The 12,449-nt window shown below is 39.9% G+C and overlaps 1 protein-coding gene across 1 annotated transcript in view; it reads left to right on the top strand.

The window, feature by feature from the left end:
- The first annotated feature begins 1,708 nt into the window (after window positions 1–1,708).
- The window catches only part of MED14 (mediator complex subunit 14), a 65,581-nt gene continuing 54,840 nt past the window's right edge, over window positions 1,709–12,449 (top strand). Inside the window, 3 exon segments of the mRNA XM_020967120.2 lie at window positions 1,709–1,972; window positions 7,126–7,152; window positions 10,249–10,354. Of these exon segments, the coding sequence (XP_020822779.1) occupies window positions 1,764–1,972; window positions 7,126–7,152; window positions 10,249–10,354 (342 nt within the window). The 5' untranslated portion in view covers window positions 1,709–1,763.

Here is a 12,449-nt window from a genome sequence, read left to right on the forward strand (position 1 = left end):
CCCGGAATTCCCTCCTCATTTCTGCCCCCTGGCTCCCTTCAAATCCCAGCTAAAATAACACCTTCTACAAGAAGCCTTTCACAATTCTCCCTAATGCTAGCATCTTTCTTCTATTGATTATCTTCAATTTATTTTGTATATATCTTGTTTGTACATGGTTGTTTTCATGTTTTCTCCCCACCTGAGAGTCCCTTAGAGAAGGGGCTGCATTTTGTCTTTCTTCGCATCCCCTGGCTTAGCAAGGTGTCTGGCACATTGGCAGATTAGTAAATGCTTGTTAACTGACTTGCCCGATTGCTTCCGGGAATGGATCTTTCTCCTTGCTGTCAGCAGTTATTAACTATTTTCTGTGTCAGATCCCTTTGACAGGTGAAGTCTATGAATCCCTTCTCAGAATAACGTTTTTAAATACATAAAATCAAATACATAGGATTACAAAGGAAACTAATCAAAATGAAACAAAGTATTTTCTTTGTAATGTTTTTATTTTTACCCAATTACATGTAACCCCCCCAATTTTAACTTTTTTAAAGTTCCAAATTCTCTCCATCCCCCTCCCCTCATTGAGAAGGCAAGTAATTTATTAAAATACATATTTTTTAAATTTATGAATCCTTTCGGAAGTCCGGTGAAGCCTACAAACTCCTCAGAATAACGTTTTCAAATGCATAAAACAACATGATATAAAAAAATCAATTATATTGAAAAAATTATAAAAATAATTTGGAGAAAAAAATCAAGGAACTTTGAAACGTATGCACAGACCCCAGGTTAAGAACCTCAGTTCTACGTGGTCTAGACGCTCCAGGTCTTTATCTAACAACAAAAAAGATGCTAATTGAGCCTTAAGTGGATAGATGGTTTCTTTTTCTAACGTTTCCTCTAGGGAAGAAAGGTAAGGATGCTAATTCCCCAAAAGTGATCTCCAAAGCCCCCTGCGGGTGACAACCAGAGCCGGGGGTCGAAACTGGCATGCTGAGCACGGCCCGGAGAGGGGACGCCGGGGTGCCGCAGACAGCGAGTCTCCAGGAGAGTAGAGCCTGGCTGGTCCCAGCGTGCGCGCAGCACCCTCCCATGCACCTCGGCATCTTCCGCCTCTTGTTGTCAGGAAGAACGAGACGGGGGGAGGGGAAGGGAGGACGCGGCCCTGCGCACCGCAGCTCCCCCCGTTTATTAGCCCAGCTCCAACCCCGCCCCTCCTCCCCCTCCCCCCCGAAAGGGCGCTCGCCAAGCAGCAGCCACCGGCTAACAGCGGCCTCACGTCCGCCAGACATCCCCTCCCGCCCCGCGCGAGCTCCAGGGCCCAGGCCCCGCCCCCGGCGCCAAGAAAAGACAGACCACGGCGAAAAAGAGCGTAGGTTGCTGTCGGAAGTCCCCTACAAGTTCCCCTTCCGCTCTACAAACCACTTCCGGTTTGGTCCGCCAACATGGAGGCTAAGGCCTCTCGGGCGAGCGGCTTCTGATCGGCGGCGGTGCAATTTATTTTTCCCTCCTTCCTTTCTCCCCATCTCGTCCGCTTTCCGGCTCCCGGGCTCCCTGAATGGGGTCAGGGCTCCCCGCCGTCCGCTCCGGTTCCCGCTCCGTTGCGGGGCAGCGTTAGGTAGAGGCGGGGTGGCGACAGGCCGAGCCGAGGCGGCTGCGCCAGCCCCGAGTTCCGAGCGGCGGCGGCGGCGGCGGGCGGGGGAGGGAGGTGGGTCTCCCGAGCCGCGTTCTTCGGCGCCGCCGCGCGCGGGCCGCCCCCGCGCCTCCCCGCGCGAGCTGCCATGGCCCCCGTGCAGCTGGAGAGTCACCAGCTGGTCCCGCCCGGAGGCGGCGGCGGCGGCGGCCCCGCGTCCGCGCCCGCGCCTCCTCCTCCGGGGGCCGCGGTGGCTGCGGCGGCCGCGGCGGCGGCCAGCCCGGGCTACCGGCTCAGCACGCTCATCGAATTCCTGCTTCACCGGGCCTACGCCGAGCTTCTGGTGCTGACAGACCTGTAAGTGCCCCCTCCCCGCCCCGGGGCTGACCTCCGACCGCTGGGCTGCCTGGACTGGAGGGGCTGGGCTGTCCCCGCGTGTGCGCGCGTGGGTTTGTGCGGACCGTCACGGTCGGGGGCTCTTCCCCGGACGCGCCAGAAGCATCTTAAGTATGTGCTCCATTTATTAAAATTGTATCGAAGCTTGCACCGAAGGCCCCCCCCCCCCGCCAGCCCTATCCGCAGGAGCCCCTTGGCTAGAAAGGCGGGCTATCTGTCAAAAGGGTGAGCCTGTCTTCTGCCTCAGGTACATGTGGGTTTTTTTTTTCAGCACCAGAGTAATGGAGAAGGAATCTTTTTTTTTTTGTATGAGTTTTAAGTTCAAGTAATAAGTAGTTCGTTTGCTTGGCGTAGCAGTATCTAATTATTAACTTAGAGGGTCGTACATTTAGAATTGGAAGGGACCTTGGAGGTAGGTTATCCCTTTTACAAATGAGGTCAGAGAGGTTAAATGACTTGCCCAGGATCACAAAACTGGTAAGCATCTGAGATCACATTTGAGCGAAGTACTTCATTACTGTCCAAGTCCAACTCTTTATCCAAGTACCTGCTTTACGTGCTGTGTACCTCAGCTTGTATAAATAAGTGGTCTGGGAATTGTACTATATAAAGAGATTGGGGGGAAAATATTTTTTTTTTAGCTTTTGAGAAGATTCTTGAAGTTTTCCTGGGTTTAGTGGAAGTAAAAAGTGTTTATCTCATCTACTGAAATTTGATAGAGAGCTTAATGCCATTCAACTAGTTATAGAGTAATTTATGCTATAATTTGGAGGATGCAAACAGATTTCAGAATCACAGCATATATTTTAGACTTTTTTTCTCTACAGTAATATACATCCTCATAGGATGGCTTTTAAAAGTTCTTCTGTTTGGAGAAGGCAGAACTAGATTTTATGTCTCTGAATTCTGTCTAAGGGTTCGTGCATTACGCTTTTGTGAATTAGTGGTTTTTGAATTTTATGACTTGAGGTATGTGTAGAAATTCTTTTTTAATTTATTTTTAGTTTTCGACATTCACTTCCATAAGCTTTTGCGTTTTAAATTTTTCCCCTTCTCTCCATGCTTCCCTCCTTAAGACTTCATGCAGTCTGATATAGGCTCTACATATATATGTTCCTTTGAAACATATTTTTACTTTAGTCATATTGTAAAGAAGAATTAGAACCAATAGGAGGAAGCACAAAAAAAAAAGAAAAAACAAAATAATTTAAAAAAAAGAGCAAATAGTATGCTTCGATCTGCATTGAAACTCTTGAGTTCTTTCTCTGGTTGTGAATAGCATTTTCCATCATAAGACTTTTGGAGATGTCTTAAATCCTTGCATTGCTAAGAAGAGCTAAATCTCTGAAAATCATAGCACGATGTGGCTGTTAAGTGTGTACAACTTTCTCCTAGTTCTGCTCACATGTAGGAATTTTTGAAAGAAAGTTTTGAAATTCCTAAGTAGCATAGTCCTTGTTGACTTAGTCAGAGGAGAATGGCCAGGACTTAGAACAACTGTTGTTCCTTCTTAGATGCCTTACAGGATAAGGTGGTTGTGTTCTTGCGTCTGTGTGACACATTAAGGCCCTAGGCAAAATTATGAAGTAAAAAGTCTTCATAAACTCAGCCTTTCCTTTAACTAACCTTTATTCTCTATTTGCCCTGTAGCACTTCTTTAAAAATTGACTGGTTGATGATCCTTTATTTGAATCTTTCTTCTGTTCCCTTTACCAACACTTACATTTTAAGCATTCTCTCTCAAGTTGCACGGTGGATGGAAGGTCCTGGAGTCAAGAAAGTCTGCGTTACCTTTGACTCTTAGTAACTCTGAGAAGGTCATAGTACTTCCCAAGACCCCAGACAGTAAAGTGCTGAACAATTGTTGACCCTCTTAGTAGAGGGAGCTCCCCACAGCTGTGAAATTACAGGTCTGGACCAAAAAAAGGATGTGAATTGTGAAATGAAAAGTTTTGCTTTACATAAAGAACTTTTAGGTGTCTGTCAGCCAGAGTTATAATCTATTCATAAGGCTATTTCTGAATCCCAGACTAATGTAATACTTTTATTAGGATAAAGGGCCGGAAAGGATTGTTCATGGTCTCTGTGTGGAGGAAGAGGGCAGTGAATGAATTTGATATATCTACTGACACAAGAGTGGGTCACTTGGTTGCTCTCAGTCTTTGTGGTAAAAAGGGCGTTAGATTTAGAGTCCAAAGACCTGTGTGTGAATACCAGGTTTGTTTACTATTTGTCAGACCTTTGCCAAGTCACTTAACTTCTTTGGGCTTCGATATTTTCAGCTATAAAATGACTCGAGGTGATCTCGAGTCCCATTGGCCTCTAATCCTCTGTATATTTAAATCCTGAAACTGCTTGAGTCACAGATTTCATGTTCTGAACTCCTTTCTCTCCACATCTTTTTGCCAGGTCCCTTCTGAATTCCCTCCTTTCTACAAATATCCTTGTCAGTTCCATATTCATAATTGCATCTAAATGCTTCAACAGATCTGTGATGTCAGTGTATACTCCTTCTACCAGCCTAGATCAGATTTGTTCCTCATCATGGTAGATGGCTCTGTAAATTGTAATGATTGAAAGACAATCCCTGGTGGCCAATCTTCTGGTGATAAAGTTCTCCAAATTTAATTAGGTTAGTCCTTGACCAGAACTCTCACTTGGCTGTACTGGAAGACTTCAACTTGATATAGGACCTGACAGAGCGCATGCTCTGCAGAGCATAGTTTTTAAGGACCCAGACAAAGTACAATAAAACCTTGGAGTAGCCTTTGTCAGAAGAATAATCATACTGTATGCTTCTACAATACTTAGGTGTTATCATGTAAATTATCTCATTTGATTCTTAAAACATCCTGTGATCCAGACTGTCAAATATTATCTTTATTTTACAGATATGATAACTGAGCCTTAGAGAAGTTAAGTGATGTAAAGTCATGTGGATAGTCAGTAAAGTCAGAACTAGAACCCAGGTCTTTTAACTTGGATACAGAGAATCTGAATTAGAAGGTACGTTGGAGGATATCTGATCCAATTTCTGCTTAAACAAATCTCCATAATGTTCCTTGAAAAGTGGTCATGCAGTTTTCACTTGATGACGTCCAGTGACAGGAAACCTATTACTTCCCAAGGCTCTAATTATTAGGAAGTTTTTCTTTAAATACTGCTAAATTCTGCTGTTGCAATACCTACCTATTACTGTGTAGTTCTTTCTTCTGGGGAAAAGCAAAATGTCTGATCTTTTTCCAAATGATAATTCATATACTTTGACAGCTATCATGTCATCTACCCTCCTTCAAATTAAACCTCCCTGTTATTTAAAACTCTTGGTCCATATATGTGGTCTCCAATTCCCTTACTGTTGTGGTTGCCCTCTTCTTAATGACCTGCACGTTGTTAATGTCCTTTCTAAAATAGAACACCTGGAATTGAATTAAAGTACTACAAATGTGGTCTGACCAGGGCAAAATATAAGATGTTCATCACCTCCTCAGTCAGGACAGTTAGCCTATCTTAATGTAGCCTGAGGTTATGTTAGTTGTTTTGGCTCCAGTGACACCATATTTACTCATATTGAGAACTTTTTCATCTTAGGCCTTTTCCTTTCATAGTTTTTCCATATTTCTGTTCTTATCGAAACCTGACTTCCTCTACAAGACTCTGCATCCTAGACCACTCTTTCTAGTACCAAATGCTCACTTTCATATTCCCTCACAGTGGTTCAGAAGTAATTTAATTTGCTTTGTTACTCACTACCACTTCCAAACCCCTTTCTCTGCCCCCATCTTTCAGCAGCCTCTCCCCTTTTTGAGGTGTTTATTCCATCTTTCATCACCTAATCCTAATCTTTTTCAGAATCATCTTCTGGAGGTTATTCCCCTCCTTTCTCAAGTAGTTCAGTACTTGGGTCCTAGTCTTCTTCATACTAACCCCTATCCTCACACTCAGGAACTGCAATGTTGATGTCCTTTAGAATAAACCATATTGCCTTGTGCTCAATCCACAGTTTAAAACGTGCTGAAGGGATCTCCGAGTGGAAAAAGTTTGAGAAGCCTTGCAGTTTAGATTTTACCTTGGACTCCTATTTGACCAACTTTTTCTCTCTTCCCCTTGTTTGAAAATGACTTTACCATTTACCTGCTTCCAGTCCTTCCTTGTGTTTCATGACTAAAAAAAAAAAAAGACATGAGTGTCTCAATCATTTCAGTACTGGGATATAGTTGAACCCAGTCTGGTGATTCATTGAAGATAGCTAGTTCTTCCCTTATTATCTCATTCTCAGTCTACTTGTGCCATACTGCCTCTCACCTCACCTTAAGACTCCATTGTCTAGAACCTAGAACTCATTTTTTTCTGTGTACCTGTTTCCTGTATCACCATCTTCTAGGTCTTCCCCATCAAATTCTTGCGAAGTAGTTAGCATTCAGTAATTCTGGGAAAAGCCATCCGACAACCATAGAAGCATAGAAATTATGTTTCCCTCAGCCTTTGGGTACCTAGGACTTCCTGGAATGTGTGCATGTTGAAGAGAGGGGAGTAGAGTAGCTGTTGGACAGTAGAATATTGAGACATAGTAGTCTTCAGCCTTTTGTGCATTGAGTTTAATAGTCTGTTCACATTATGAATCTGTTCAAAAGTCTAAGAAAATTAGTGGTAGCATTACTAAAACCTTTTTCCAGTGTAGTTATAGTTCCTTGATGAAGTTGGTTCTTGTTCCTATGAGCCTATGTCTCCTGAACCTATGAGCACTTCAGTGTTAAAAGAAATGTCATACTTGGCAGAACTTATTCCACAATGTCTAGCACATAATAGGTATATTTAATAAATGCTTGTTGATTGATTACTAGCATAAAAAGTGCTTTATAAAGCCCTTTGAGGAGAGACAATTGTCATTTTCCCTTGGTTTCATACTTGTAAAAATGCTTTTATTGCATGCAGTTTTATGTCTTTGAAAATAAAATCAGATTATTAGCTAAATTGGACTTTGCAGTGTGTAATGACAGGTATTATACTGATGTTTTCTAAAACTATCAATAATGGTATGCAATGCTATATTTAAAATAGTGTAATGTTTTGATTCACATGTGATATTTATATAATTATTTTTGTTTCCTTAGACTGCCAAGGAAGTCGGATGTGGAAAGGTGAGTTTTAAAGATATCGTTATCTCTGTGTCAGCTTAAATATACCTAGGAATTTGAAGAATGTGTTATGTGAAGAGGAAACCTCAAGAAATGAAACTTTACTAGCTTCTAATGTACTCTGTATTGGCTTAGAACTTACATTCTTTTAACAAGTGTTTATTGAGTGCCTATAAAGTTCTAGAATCTTTGGGACTGTGCAAAGGTGTAGTACATTCAGGTCACCTTTGTGGAATTATCCATCAATCTTGAACATGCATCACTTCCTCTGTATTCATTATTAGATGTCTTAGTGGATTGACATCTGCTTATTTCTATAATTGCTGTACAGAAAACTTGATTCTTGTAAAGGAATGAAGTTGAGATGGACATAAATAAGTATTAGCACATGGCCCAGTGATAAAGAATTTAAAATAAATTAATACATTTAAAAATCATATTATGCCACAGAACAGCATACTGTGAGAAAGATTTTAATGAGAGACTTTAGTGCCTTCTAAAAGCCCTTCCTCTCAAGTAATGGGGGAATCTTTTAGATAGAAGACTTCGTTGTAATTAGGGAGCCTTGGAAAGGCACTTCTAATGAATGCTCAGGGTTGTCATTTTGTGGCATTTTTACTGATAAGCCTTTTGCCACAGCCAGTCCCTTACTCATAATGACTTAAGTAAACAACCATTCCTTTCCTAGAGTTGGATTTACTTTAGCCACTAATCTTCAGGATATCCCTAAATGACCTTTAGAAGAAAACTTTACATAATAGTATGACTTTTTTTTAGGCCCTTTAAATTAAGGCTCCTTCTCTTTTTGTAGTCTGTTTATGTAGAACTTTACTTTTGAATGTTTAGAAGGCCTATTGGAAATACAGATGAGTTATGGGGGTCAAGAACCAACTGTTTTATTAATACTTTCCTTCACTCTTGAGTCCTTATTACCCCTTGACCTTATTAAAGGGGGTCATGAGACAGAACTTGGTTTCTCTGCTTCCCCATTTATTTGCCTGCAGAAGCTCTTCAATACATACAGTCTGCTATGTCTGGCAAGTTGATATGTTGGATATCATGATATAATCTGTTTATTGATCCAATTCAATCAATCTTTATTAAGCACTGACTACCTGCCAGGCACTGTGCTAAGCATTGGAAATACAATTAATAAAAAGTAAGACAGTCCCTGTTCTCAAAGAGCTTGCTGACATCTAATTATGAGTAAAGAGTTACGTGGCAATTTTATGGTCCCTTTGGTTTATCCATTGTTGGATTTCTCTAGCAGTGTCACCTTAAAGGGGAGACATGAATACAGGATTACCTGGCTTCATATTTTTGAAAGACTTTGTACAAAGGCTTAGGTTTTCATGCTGTTTCATTCTCTTCTCCTTTACTCTAGGTTCTCATGAAAAAGTGGCTATTCTCTTCAAGGCCAACCCCCTGTACAAGTATACTTGATCCTATCTCCTCTCATCTCCAGCAGGCTTTCCTCATGATCATTTCGTAATCCCTTTCCTCCTGCCTAGAAACATACCTGAGGTTTCCTCTGCCTTAAAAAACTCTCAGTAGACCCTGTTATCTCTTCAAGTTGTTTGTCTTTGCTCACTGTCTCAGCCTTACTCCTAGAAAATGCTGTCTCCATTTGTCTCTACTTCTTCTCACTCACTTCTCAGCCCTTTGCAGTCTGACTGCTGACTTCATCACTCAAAACGGCTCTCTTCAGAGTTATCAGTTGTCTTTTACTTATTAAATCTAATAGCCTCTTTTCAGTCCTCATCCATGTTCTTAATCTCTCAGTAGTGTACTACATTTTTGATGAATAATTTGTTTTTTCTGGATTGTTGTGACTGTTTTCTCTTTGTTGTACTCTTTGTGGTCTGACTGCTCCTCCTCCTTGGGAGGATCATCATTCATATCTTACTCCTTTGCTTTTAGGGTACCCCTAGGCTCTTGCCTGAGTACTCCTTTTTCTACTCTCAGTCTTAACAGGTCCCATGGGTTCATTTAACATTTCTATCCATATGACTCAAATCTATAACATACTACCCTTGTTGCTTTCTTAAGTTGCCATATTCTTCCATTTCCATCTGCGTAACATGTATAGCAGTCTTCCTCTTTGCTCACACAGCTGCCACTTTAGTTCAGACCTTGATCATTTCCTATTATTGAAATAATCTTCTAATTGCTCTCCCCAAGGCTCTCCTCCACTTCAAACTGTCTTCCACATAGCTGTCAAAGTGATTGATTTTCTCAATCCTCTACCCTCACCCCATTCACTGAACTCCAGTGGTTCCCTGTTAACTCTAGAGTCAGCTAAAAACTCCTGGTTGATCTTCAAAGCTCTTCACGTTCTAGCCCCAACTTACTCCTTTTCATGCACTCTGAGGGCCACACTGGCCTTTTTATTATTCTTCATATATGTCACTCTACCTCTCATGTTCATGACTTTTGCATGGGCTTAGTTCACTTCAAGATTCAACTCAAATGCCATCTTCTACATAATGCTTTTCCTTAATTCCTTCATTACTAGTAATTTATCTCTGTTGTTGCCTTCAGTCTATTTTGTATATACTTTGTATATACTTACATATGTACATATTTGTCTTTCCCTTTAAGCTACTTGAGGTTAGGGTCTGTTTTTATCTTTGTATCTTCATGGCCTAGTACATATAGTAGACATTTAATAAATGTTTAAATTTTTAAATGATTCATGTTTTGAAATAGTTGTATATAATTATTCTCCATTTTCAAATATGGGCCTTTGTTTAGCTAAATTAAAGTTTGATTTCACATGTCAGTCTATAGAAATTAAAAAAATTTTTAAAATAAAAACTATAACCCATTTTAAAAACATATGGAATAATTCAGTTCTTTAATTTTTTAAATTTATTTTTATTATCCTGTGGCAGAAATTGAGCTTTTTGAAGTGATTGCTTATAGAAATGTTGGAATAATAATAAATTATAGATTTAGACTGAAATAATTATTTACCATCTTTTTGTAAAAGAAATTTTTTTGTTATGTTTTAAATGAGGGTGGTGAGATTTTCACACAAAGCTGTAAAATAACTTTTGATATTTTTTATTTACTTAGAATTATGCTTTATTTTTATAGGAAAATAGAAATTGTGCAGTTTGCTAGCCGGACACGTCAACTCTTTGTTCGATTGTTAGCTTTAGTAAAATGGGCTAATAATGCTGGAAAAGTGGAAAAATGTGCGGTAAGTCTTTTTTCAGACTTTGGTACAAAATTGATTTATGGTATGTTTAAGCTAGTTATCAATTTACTTTCTAATTTAAGCTTACCTTTCCATTTTCTGATTAGTTGCAAGAGGCAACATAATTATTTGAATACTCTTTTCTGTATTATAGCATTTAATGCATTCCCGTGGAATTTTAACAGTTGTTCATGTGTATTGCTTCACTACTAATCACATCTCATTTCTACACCAGCAGTGAGCGTTATGAATGTGTTTGCTTTTTGGATTGAGTTATGATCTTATATTTAGAGACTCTTAAAAGCAATATGATTCGAGAGATGGGAAGTTCTAAAAAAAAATTTCTAACCTTACAGCTGCTAATAATCCTAATGAGAAAGAGTGAGACTAGAGATAGAAAGATGGACGTATTAGGAGAACAGAGATGGAAAAATAGACCAAGGATAAATACAAAGGGATGTCAGGAGCCTCTAAAAAAGGATTTGAGGATGAAATTCTAGAATGAACTAAGGCCTGGGGGGAAATTGCTTTAAAAAGTCCCAGCAAAACAAGTTTTGAAAACTAGAATAATAAGAAGGAAGGAGAAATCCTTCTACTTGAGAGTTAAAAGGCACAGTTATTCAGATCATTTGTTTATTTTCTGTTTTCAAGAATAATACTCTTCAAAGTGAAAAGATAGAATTCATATGAGAGGGTGATTAAAGCCCAGAGTTGGTAAAGAGATAGTAAGAGAACATCTGCTTACTTTAAATGAAGTGAAATTTCCTTGCCTAGATAAAAGATTCAGGACTACCAGAAAAAGTTACCTTCTTTCTACTGCCTTGGAAATGTGGTTCTAGAGCCCTTTTCAATAATATTTGAGAAATTGTGGAGAATTAATAAGAGTTGCCAGAAGCCTAGTGACAAATATTGTCCTGGTTTCCAGAAATTTTAGATAAGTAAGCATAACATTGAACCCTGGTAAAAATTCTAGAATGGATTGTTAAGCATGTTTGTGAGCACTTAGAAAAGAATGTAGTGCCAGTCAAGCATGGGTTCTCTTAAAAACAAGTAATGCCAAACTATTGGGAAATCAAGGGATTACCTCAGGCATCACGTATCTTGAGGTAAGAAAAGTATTTCTCAAAAGTGTTCTATCTTAATCCTTGTAAATAAGTTGGAGAAATATGGAATAGCTAGTACAGTTAGGCCTACTTGCAACTGGTTGGAAATAAAAAAATATTGATTAATAGTGTCTACCTGGAGAGGATCCTGCAGTGTAGTGTCGTAAAACTGAACAAGTCAACATTTTTATCATTTACTTAAAAGAAGCATAGAAAGTATGCTAATTATATTTGTGAAGGCTACAAAGCAGGGAAAGTAACTGATCTGATGGATGAACAAATCAAGATTCAAAGTGTAAACTGGAACTGAAATCAGAACTATGAAAATGAAAATTAACAAAGATAAATGCAAACTTTTATATCTAGGCTTATTAAAACATCATTTGCAGTAAGTGCAGGGAACAGTACCTGACTTAATAATTCTTAAGGAGAAAAAAGAACCTGATGGGTTTCCTTTGATATGTCACCACTCCCACCCCCTCCCAATAAACTCCAGTAGCTCCCTGTTGCTTCTAAAAGCAAATAGAAAATATTTTGTCTGGCTTCAAAGCCCTTTGTACCCTAGCTTCCACCTACCTTTCCTCCCACTTTATTCCCCTCCAGGTGCTCTTTGATCCAGTGACACTGGCCTCCTGGCTGTTACAGGAACAAGCCAGTGCATATCTCAGCTCCTGGCACTTTCTTTGGCTATCTCCTGTTCCTGGAACGCTCTTTCCTTCTAATCTAGGTATTCACCTCCCTGGCTTGCTTTAAGTCTCAACCAAAATCTCATCTTCTATAGAAAGCCTTCTCTAACCCCTTTTATTCCAGTGCTTTCCCTCAGTTAATTATCTCCTACTTATCCATATATAGCTTGGTTTTTTGTATATTTGTATGCTTGTTGTCTCCCCCCCATTAAATTGTAAGCTTCGTGAAAACAGGGGCTGTCTTTTCCCTCTTTTTGTATCCCCAGCGCTTAGCACAGTGCCTGCCACGCTTTAGGTGCTTAATAAATA

The sequence above is a fragment of the Phascolarctos cinereus genome, unplaced genomic scaffold (genome assembly GCF_003287225.1).
Source record: "Phascolarctos cinereus isolate Bilbo 61053 unplaced genomic scaffold, phaCin_HiC Scaffold_726;HRSCAF=1367, whole genome shotgun sequence".
Taxonomy (NCBI): domain Eukaryota; kingdom Metazoa; phylum Chordata; class Mammalia; order Diprotodontia; family Phascolarctidae; genus Phascolarctos; species Phascolarctos cinereus.